Raw genomic sequence first — 11018 nt, 5'->3', positions numbered from 1 at the left:
AAAAATGTTTGATAATGCTACTGCTTAAAAGAAAATTTTGTCCATAGCATTCTCTGTAAGGTATCTTTTAATAAAATATAGGTACAAACGACGATCCAGGAAAATCATAGATAAGACAAAAAACAAAAAATAAAAAGATGAAATTGTTGAAGCACTTTGGCACAGGACTAAAAATGTAAAAAAAAAAAGAAAAATACAATCACTCATAATGACAAGTTTTACAACTTTTGTGAAAGGATAAATTCCGAAATCCAACATCATAATTCATAAACCTTAGATCCATATTTAACCGTCGATTGTCGTTGATAATTTATTCTTCTTAATTTAGATTTTTTTTTTTGTTTTGTTGAGAACATGATCTTTTTAGCGGATGCAAAAAAATGAACAGCTCGGATAATATCATGTTCCTGTATTTACAGTTAACTGAAATCTAAGTCGATGTTATATAGTTTTTAGCGACTTTATAAACTCTGAGCAATATATTTCACTAATAGTAAAAATCTGAACGTGATATCAACGATCCGAGTTGTTCATCTCTTTACATCCGTAAAAAGATCATGATCCAAAAAAAAAAATTGAAAAATAGCAAATTTCGATAAAAGAATGGAGCGGAAATACAAACGACAATCAATGGTTAAGTTTAACTCTATGATTTATGAGATTATAGTAGCGAACTTTGGAGTTAACTTCTTCACAAAAGTTGTAGAGCTTGTCACTATCAGCATTTGCATATTTTTCACACTTTTACATTAATTAAAAAACTCTTATATATGTAATACTTCAAAGACAAATGAGTTTTATGGATTGAAGTAATATTTATGTGATAATGTGATATGTAGATACTAATTTGGTATTATGCTTTTTCATTTGATTATTCATTGATTTATAATATATTTTCTTTAATGGGTAGCTGGTTAGGTCACATTACTCGTTAGTATTAACGAGTCGAGTTTGGATCCGGTCATATTACCCATTCATTTTAACGGATATTATATAACACGACCCACTAAGATATCGAGTATGTCACGAACACGGGAAACAAGACACAAACGCTAGGTCTACTTCTTATTGAGTATGTGGGATTTGGATCCTCTCCTGAGCAGAGGGTCTGAATCCTGCTGACCAAGTAACACGAACTGTTGGATAAAAATCCAACAGCTATAATTATTATAACTTTTAGAGGGCCCCTCTGTTTGCAGTCGTTGAATTTTGATCAGACGATCCGTGTTGCTTGGTTAGCAGGATTCGAACCCTCTGCTCAGGAAAGGATCCAAATCCGAGTATGTGCACAAAGTTACAAACACGCCAGGAGGGCAAAAATAAAAAAATTGGAGAGACAAGGATTAGTCACCTAACAAGTATTTGATAATGCTACTACTTTAAAATTTTCATTTAAATTTGCTTAACTAAACGACAATTTTGTCCAAAGCACTCTTTGTAAGGCATCTTTCAATAAAATATGCGTACAAACAACGGTCCAAGAAAATCATAGAGATTAGACAAAAAAAACATAAAAAATAAAACGACTAAATTGCTTAAATACATTCGGCATATAAATTGTGTGCATTCAGACGGAAGAAAATGTTTAATTCACTTATTACTACGGATTAGTGGTATTCTTTTTTATTTGTAAGTGAGAGGTCTTATGTTTGATTATCGTCAAAAGTGAATTTGAACCACATTATCATGGCAAGCTTATTGTTTATTGTAAGGCTTAATCTACTTCCCACCCATTTATTTAGTGTAAATACTATAGTTTGTTTAAAAAAAAGAAAAGGGAAGATAATGTTATAATATGCCCCTAGTTGAGGATTTTAAGAAAGAAAGGTGAAATTAAGAATGAATATCCCACCTCCTCCTGATGCGAGGAAGTTTGCTAGTGCTACTGGACAATTTCTACTCTATACAAATGTTAAATTCAGTGATGGACACATTTATATTCAAATGTTAAATTCAGTAACGTGTGCAAAATATTTATTTATCTTAGAATTTTTCAAAGCTGGCCAATATTTAACATAATAAAGTGCAACAATCAAAGTCAATTAGACCTGGCATTCGTATCGTGTTTTTCGTGTTGGTGTCTTTTTTATGACATACCCGATATTTTAACAGGTCGGGCGTGTAATGCTTGTTAAAGTAAATAGGTAATATGACCCGACCTGTTGATATTATCAGGTAATATGACTCGACCTGTTACTCGTTAAAGGAAATATATTTTAAACCAATAAATAATGAAAATGAAAAACATAATTTGACAAAAAAAATGGACAACATAATACTAAATTAGTATATGTATACTACACTGTCACTTAAATATTACTTCAAAACATAATATATATATATATATATATATATATATAAACATTTGTCTTTCAAGTTTTACATATCCTAAAATAAGAGCCTAATGAAAAAACATTAGTGCATTACTACAAAATGCCAAATATTCAAGGGTATCCAACGGTAAAGATTTAATCTCACATAAATGAGATTAAACCCCTATGGCTATTGTATAAGTAAGGTTTTTTTTTTAATAGTTTTTTAATTAATGTAGAAGTGTGAAAAATATAAACAAAAATATATACAAACGCTCGTAATGACAAGTTTTTCAACTTTCGGACTTAACTCCAAAATTCACCACTATAATCTCATAAACTATAAACGAACCATTCTCACCAAATTTTTTATTTTTTAATTTTTTTTTTCAGATTTCCTTTTTTTAAAAGGAAAACTAACGAAAAGTAAAAACAAAAAACTTTAGTTTTAATGAAAAATGACAAATAAATGTGTAGTGAATAGTATTAGGGAAATGTAAAAATGTGGTTTTTCGTTAAAAGTGAACAGTACCTGGAGTGTTTCGTTAAAACTCCATTTTTTAAGACATGATCTTTTAGAGGATGCAAGAAGATGAACGGTTAGGATCGTTGATATTACGTTCAGAGTTTTACATTAGTGAAAAGATTGCTTGAAGTTTATAAAGTCTCTAGAAACTATATAATATCAACTTATATTTCAGTTAACGGTAAATATTGGAATGTGATATGAACGATCCGAACCATGTGATATTAATGGTAAATATTGGAATGTGATATGAACGATCCGAACCATGTGATATTAATGGTAAATATCGGAATGTGATATGAAAAGGTTTCTACATCCGCTAAAAGATCACTTTTCAAAAAAGAAAATCTAAAATAATTTTTATTAATTTTATTAATTTTTCACTCAAATAAAAAACACTATTCATGAGATTTGGAGTTTTAAAATCTAAACGACCATGTAACCATCGTCTAAGCGTAGAAGATGCAATCACGATCGTTTATATATGATTTCACATTTTTTTTCAGACTTGTATATTAATGATTATGAATTTTATTTTGTTTTGAACTCCCTTAAAAATACTATTCATGAGGGTTTGTATGATTTTAAAAATTCAAACAATGATGTACCCATCCTCAAAGTGTAGAGGATGCGATCACGAGCGTTTGCATATTTTTTTTTCACAATTTTTGCACTTGTAAATTAATTATTATAATTTTTAATGTGTTTGGTATTTTTAAATTACTTGATATTTTATTTTTAATGTGTTTTATAATTTTTTAATCTTACTCTTTGCCTATAGTATACTATAAAAATAAATGTTGAAAACAAAAACTATAAAAATAAATAAATAAATATAACTTGAATTTTTTAAATTTATATAGAAGAATAATACAACCATACATATTTAATATACATTATATACATATACACTATGACTATTGTATTTTATAGTAAGTTTTTTTAGTAGTTTAAAAAATTAAAATCATCAAAATAACTTTTTTCTTAACGTGTCGAAATAGGTTATTCGTGTGTCACTCTCATGTAAACCTGTTAAGGACCCGTTGTTAACGGGTTTTTATTGTGTAACCCGATAACAACCCGATTAGTTATCGTGTTGACCGAAAATTTGTTATTTTTGTGTTGTTTATGACACGTGTTAACGGGTAATGTAAGAAATTGTCATGTCTAAAGTTAATGGTCATTAAGAAAACATTTTATACCTATATTATTGGGTTTTCTAGCGGAACTAGCCTCAAAAGCTAGTCCTCACAAACTCGCCCTTTAGATATATAGTAGGTATTATTAATGTCGATCATAAGTTATGAATACAAATAAATTACAATTGTTATTGGCAACGTCTCATGTTGTGAAAACGTCACATAATAGGCTCATTATCAATAAAAGCAAAAATATCTCTCAATGTAAACAACCATGCTATCCTTTAACCATTGATCCCTCATTTTGTTACGCAATGGTGTTTTCACAATAGTTATAGTAGAAAATGCTCTTTCCACTGAAGCAGTTGCAACCGGTAATACCAAAATCAATGTAAGAAACTTATACACTAACTTATAGTTTTCACAACTCTTGAAATTCACCAAAATTATCACTAATTTTTTTTATTGATGAAAACTTACTATGCGTCTTCATAATTGCTTATGAGGTGAAATCTAGTTTCACCACATTACAAAGTCCCAAAAGATACAAGTTTAGTTAGCCACGTGGGTTTAATTTTAAACCAGAATGCTATCTGGTTCTTCTTATTCTCATCAATCCGATTTCTCCGGAAAGCTCAGCTTCCCTCCGTTTTCCCTATAAAAAAATCATTGAAAATTCGTAACTTTCTTTTTGCTCGTCAATTTGACAAAATGTTTTCACCTACGGATTTAGTGAGTCAAGCCAAACAAGTTTAGGTAAAGGATTTGGACATGCATGCAATCAGGTTTGGAATTTTATTTTTTTAATTCGGGATTTTATACAAACTAGACTTTAATCTCATGTTTCAAGTGTTCTTGACTTATGTCATTTGGAGGTTCAATCAAGATGAAGGAGCCAGCTTGGAGGAATTCAAGTAAGCTATAAGCTTATATATTGTTGTCGTCAAGTTTTGGAGAGGAATTCAGGTAAGCTATGAAAGCCTTTGAAGCTGGGCAGTGGCTTGGCTTAAAGGCTGGAACTTGGAGCGGAAGGGCGAAGGCGCGAAGGGGGAATCTGGGCAGTGGCTTGAAGGTTGGCTTGTCTTCTCGAGCTGGTTTGTGGGGGCTCCAATAAGGTTAATTTGGACGAGTGGTCCCCATATGTCAGTCTTATTTATTTCCAGTTTTCAATGAATACAAACGACACCGTTCTACTTAAGGGGGTTTTCTTTTTTCTACGTCTAACATGACGCCGTTTGGCTTGGGGTTTTCAGAAAATTGAATTACAGCGCGCAACAGCAGCAGAAAGCATGGGTTCATTTCTAGCGAGAGGAGGGGTGGATACTCACTCCTGGGCTTCATTTCTGATGAGGGGAGGGGCGGTCGCCCCTCCTTATCCCTATGTAGCTTCACCACTAAACACGTGGCCGTTATCTGTAAAATGTCAATGAAAAATTCAAATGTAATTTTGGTGTACGTTTATTTCTTGCTTTACCTCTTTGCTAACACCAAGCACAAGGTAAAAACTTACATCTTGTGTTGTGGAAGAACAATGCTCTCTTTTAAGTTCCCCCAATTTGATGATTTAATAAAACTAAAAATTTGGATCTTAAATTCTGAAATTAGAGAAGTCTTCTATGTAAAACAGCTCTCTCAAGGTTTTCTTCTAGATGGTTGAGGTCATTAATTCATGGTGGATTTGGTGGTTTTTGAGTTCATCCATTATGTTGTTAGTTGTTGGGGCGTGGCGGTTAGTAGTGCGGTGCTGATGGCAGATGTGATGGTTGGATAGATTGGTCGTGGTGATGGAGGTTGTAGTGGTTTCGATATCCCAGAACTCAAGAACCCTAGCTATCTCTTTTTGAATGAAAACTCACGTAAATATTGAACTGTACTTCTCATTAATTTGTTGAAGGAAGATTACAATTTTAAAGGGAAAATACTGAACACAAACAACAACTTCTCTCCCACGATCTCATGCAGATTTCGTGGAGATTATAATCCTAAGCAACGGAAGCAAACCTTGTCGTGGTGAACATGCTCAACCATGACTCCTACAAACTAGGACTTGAGCTTGACTAGGTCTCTACATAACCAGTCAACATTATTTAATTAAAAAACTTAATTAAACTTAACTAAAACTCTTAACACCTCCCTTAAACTGATTTCTACTGAAAAACAGTTTAGGGTTTAGATACCATCACGAAATCTTCATCAGCTTCTTCAACCATCTCATATTCTGCCAGGGTTTTAACTCACTCATTTTCAAGATGTTTGAGTGAATGCACTCCAAGTAGCTTCATCATCTTCTCGAAAAGGGGCTACTTGAGTGACTTTGTGAGTATATTAGCCAATTAATTTCCACTTTTGCAATACTCAAGCTCAACTACACCATCATTGCACAGAATTCGCAAAAAATGGAACCGAACATCAATGTGCTTACTTTTTCCATACATTATAGGATTTCTTGATAACTTTATGGCAGAAATGTTATCACAAAAAAAAGTTGTTGAACCCTCTTGCTTATCACTAAATGCTCCCAGCATTCTTCTCAGCCAAATAGCTTGACATGCACATGAGGCAGCTGCCACAAACTCTGCCTCAGTAGTGGATAAGGTCACGATTTGATGCTTCTTTGAGGACCATGTAATTGCTCCAGAGTTTAGCATGAAAACATGTCCTAAAGTACTTTTCCTATCATCAATATCCCCAGCGTAGTCATTGTTAGTGAAGCTAACAAAATCTGAACCTCCTTGACTATTGTAGAACACTCCATAATCGATTGTTCCCTTTACATATCTCAGAATTCGTTTTGCTGCATTCAAATGCATTTCAGTTGGTCTTTCCATGTACCTGCTGATGACACTCACTCCATACATTAAATCAAGTCGTGTGAAAGTCAAATACATAAGACTTCCCACGAGTTGCTTGTAGAATGAACTATCCACTACTGCTCCACTGATATGTTTATACAACTTCATTCCAGGCTCTAATGGTGTTCAAATCTCTTTGCAATCAGCCATTTTAAACTTCTCAAGGATTTCTTGTGCATATTTCTTCTGACAAATAAAGTTCCCAGCAGCCTTTTCAATGACTTCAACACCTAAAAAATAACTTATGAGGCTGAGATCAGTCATATCGAACTGCTCCATCATAGACCTCTTGAACTCTTCCATCATTTCAACATTGTTACCAGTATATATCAAATCATTGACATATAAGCAAAGAATTAACATTTTACCTCCAATTTCACTCTTAACATAGAGTGAATGATCATAGGGACATTTCTGAAACTGTAGCTTTCCAAAATGATCATCAATTCGACTGTACCAAGCACGAGGTGCTTGTTTCAGTCTATACACTTTTCCTTCTTCTCCCTTCTTCTCATATCCTTGTGGTTTATCGACGTACACCTCCTCATGCAATTCTCCATGCAAGAACGCTGACTTTACGTCCAATTGATAAATCAACCATGAATGTTTAGCTGCAAGTGAGATTACTAATGTTATTGAATCTTGTTTAGCCACGGGAGCGAACACTTCCTTGTAATCAATGCCATGTTTTTGCTTGTATCCTTTTGCCACCAAACGAGCCTTGTGCTTGTCTATTTCTCCTTTCTCATTAACTTTGGTTCTAAAGACCCATTTTACGCCAATAGTTTTGTGTCCCTTAGGCAAATGTTTCAGCTCCCAAGTATTGTTCCTTTCAATGGACCTTATTTCACTTTCCATCACCTCTTTCCACTTCATCTCCCTTGAAGCTTCTTCAAAAGTGATCGGATCACTGTCTACAAACAGTGCAAAGAGAGCATTGTCATCATCTAAGCTTGTGTAGCTTGTATCGTAGTTCATCATCCAAGATGGCCTCTTTCTTGAACCTTCACCCTTTAAATTATATCTTTCTTCTTCAACTTGCTATGGTACTTCTTCAGTTTGAGGTAGGGTTGGAGCCGTGGTGTTTTCTTCATCAACTTGTACATGTTGGTTGTTTTTCTTGTTTGCAGACCAACTCCATGTTGTATTCTCATCAAACACCATATCCCGACTGATGATGATCTTCTAAGTTTCAGGATTGTACAACCTGTAAGCTTTGGATACATCACTTACACCAAGAAACACACACTTTTCACCTTTGTTGTCCAATTTCTTCCTTTTCTCATCAGGAATGTGTGCATATGCTATGCACTCAAACACCTTGAAATGCTCTACAGTGGGCTTTCTCCCATTCCAAGCCTCATTGGGTGTCATATTTTTAACAGAAAAGGTGGGATTTCTGTTAAGAGCATGAATTGCCCAAAGAACTGCTTTAGGCCAAAATTGTTTTGGAACTTCTCCCTTTGCTAGTAAGGTTCGAACCATGTTAAGTATGGTTCTATTTTTCCTCTCCAAGACCCCATGTTGCTGCGATGTGTAAGTTGTAGTGAGCTGCCTTTTTATTCCACTTTCATCACACAAAGCTTCAAATTCTTTTGAACAAGACTCTCTTCCACGGTTATGTGCAAACACTTGATTTTCTTCTCATATTCATTCTCAACAAGAGCCTTGAAGCTCTTGAATGCATCAAATACCTCTGACTTCTCATGCAAGAAATACATCCATGTTTTTCTACTGAAATCATCAATAAATGAGATGAAATACCTCTTCCTTCCATTTGAACTTGGATTAATTGGTCCACATAGGTCTGAATGAACCAATTCCAAAACTAAGTGAGCCATTGTTGCTTTCCCACTTGGAAATGTTTCTCTTGGCTGCTTTGCTATGACACACTTCTCACAGACCTTGGTCTGGTTTGTGATTTTAGGCAAACCAGTCACCATCTTCTTGTGATAGAGTGTCTTTAATCCATTGAAGTGCAAGTGCCCAAACCTATGATGCCATAACCATGTTTCATCATCTTTCTTTGCAACCAAACAAGTATTTTGACACACACCACATCTCGGGCCGGGATGTGACATATTTGCACTCTTAAGCTTTAACGGGAACAACTTGTTTAGTGACATCTTCACCACAACGATGGAACCTCTATTTGGATCATATATTTCACATTTTCCTTGAAATATGGTGATCCTATACCCCTTATCTTGAAGCTGTCCAGCACTTAGAAGGTTTGTTTTCAAATCAGGAATGAAGAAGACATTTGAAATTGTCTCAATGAAGTCATTGTTGGTCTTGATTTGAATCTCTCATTTTCCCATCACATTCACTGTTGAATTGTCTCCAAAGCTTATAGTGGTACGAAAGCTTTCATCCAGATTAGCAAATGATGCTTTACACCTGTTCATGTGATTGCTGCAACCAACAGTGTTTCTTCCTCATTTTGTCTCAATAAAATTTGACTTCTCTCCCTTCTCCTTAGGAAGCTTGGTGTAGCACTTATTTCTGTAGTGCCCATAGTTACCACATTGTAACATTCACCCTGTGATTTGTCAAATTGCTCTTTGCCTTTGCCTTGACGATCATCATCCTTTTTGGAAACATAAGATGATTTGCTATCATTTTTATTCCCAAACCGTCCACCATCTCAATTTCCTCGACCTCCTCTTCCACGACCACGTCCACCTCTTCCACGTCCACTTCATCCTCTTGAACTTGAAGATTCAGTGAAGGTCGAAGCCTTCAAAGCTTTCTCTTGGGAGCCTCCGCGGTTGAGCTTCTGCTCATGAACTAGCAAGGAGTTTTGTAGCTGATCAATTGACATATCCTCTATGTCATTTGACTCCTCAATGGAGTAGACCACGTAGTTGAACTTAGGATCCATTGATCTTAAGATTTTCTCCATGACTTCATTATCTTCAATTTTATGACCATGGATTCTCATCTTGTTAGCCATTGACATAGCCTTTCCAATATACTCATTCACAGATTCTCCATTCTTCATTTGAAGAGTCTTAAAGTCTCTTCTTATAGCTTGAAGTTGTGCTCGCTTCACCTTTTTGGATCCTTGGTACTTCTTCTTCATTGACTCCTATATTTGGTGGGAGGTGTCCATCTCGAGAATGGTTTTAAGAATGGATCTATCAATCGTCTGGAATAGGTAATTCTTTACCTTTAAATCTTTCAGCTTTAGTTCATCAACCTTCTTTTGTTGTGCCGTTGTCAAGATACCTTTAGGTATTTCAATTCCCATTTCCACAAGGTCAAAGTACTCTTTAGACCTTAGGAAAATTTCCATCAGCATGCTCCAATGGTGTTAATGACCATCGAACTTAGGAATGGCTGGCTGCACAAAGCTTTCAGTTGCCTTCTCACTCGACATTGTTTCTTTCTGAGACCCTTAAAACCTGGCTCGTATACCAAATGTTGGTTTCGATATCCCAGAACTCAAGGACCTTAGCTATCTCTTTTTGAATGAAAACTCACGTAAATATTGAACTGTACTTCTCATTAATTTGTTGAAGGAAGATTGCAATTTTAATGGGAAAATATTGAACACAAATAACAACTTCTCTCCCACGATCTCATGCAGATTTCGTGGAGATTATAATCCTAAGCAACGGAAGCATTGTCATGGTAAACATGCTCAACCATGACTCCTACAAACTAGGACTTGAGCTTGACTAGGTCTCTACATAACCAGTCAGCATTATTTAATTAAAAAACTTAATTAAACTTAACTAAAACTCTTAACAGTGGTGAGAGAGAGAGAGAGAGAGGCAGCAGTGGTGGTTACTGGGTTTGATGGCTATGAATGGAGCGGTGAGGAAGATGACAGTGGAAAAAGTAAGAAAGAACAAAGTCAAACAAATTAACAGAAGACAAGTATTTAATGCTCTAACATATTATAGGGTTAAAAAAGGAAATAAATTCTATAAATAATTACAGGTTCCATTGGAACTCTTAAGGACGTGTGTTCTGCATCAGACTTGCTTTAAACGAGTCCGCCTAGCATCTCTATATTATTATAAAAAAAATAAAAGGTAGAATTCCCAATGCAATGGATTTTGTTGTAAAATCGACGGTGTGTGTAGTGGAATAAATAAACAAGACACAAAATTTACGAGGTTCCTCTACAGTTAGTGTGACTGGAGTACGTCCTCGGGGCAGCAGTGGTGCTTTCATTATA

At 34.8% G+C, this 11018-nt stretch overlaps 1 protein-coding gene across 1 annotated transcript; it reads right to left on the bottom strand.

Moving 5' to 3' along the window:
• Positions 1–9530: 9530 nt before the first annotated feature.
• On the bottom strand, positions 9531–9914 carry LOC126584338 (uncharacterized). Its single transcript, XM_050248748.1, has one exon. The coding sequence runs from the start codon at positions 9912–9914 to the stop codon at positions 9531–9533; it is 384 nt and encodes a 127-aa protein (XP_050104705.1).
• Positions 9915–11018: the final 1104 nt, after the last annotated feature.

The sequence above is a fragment of the Malus sylvestris genome, chromosome 10 (genome assembly GCF_916048215.2).
Source record: "Malus sylvestris chromosome 10, drMalSylv7.2, whole genome shotgun sequence".
NCBI classification, from domain to species: domain Eukaryota; kingdom Viridiplantae; phylum Streptophyta; class Magnoliopsida; order Rosales; family Rosaceae; genus Malus; species Malus sylvestris.
This window is presented reverse-complemented; position numbering and strand designations above follow the sequence as displayed.

Bases quoted from the DNA above. Each gene is read 5' to 3' on its own strand.
- LOC126584338 (XM_050248748.1), bottom strand. From the start codon at position 9,914: ATGAAGAAGAAGTACCAAGGATCCAAAAAGGTGAAGCGAGCACAACTT.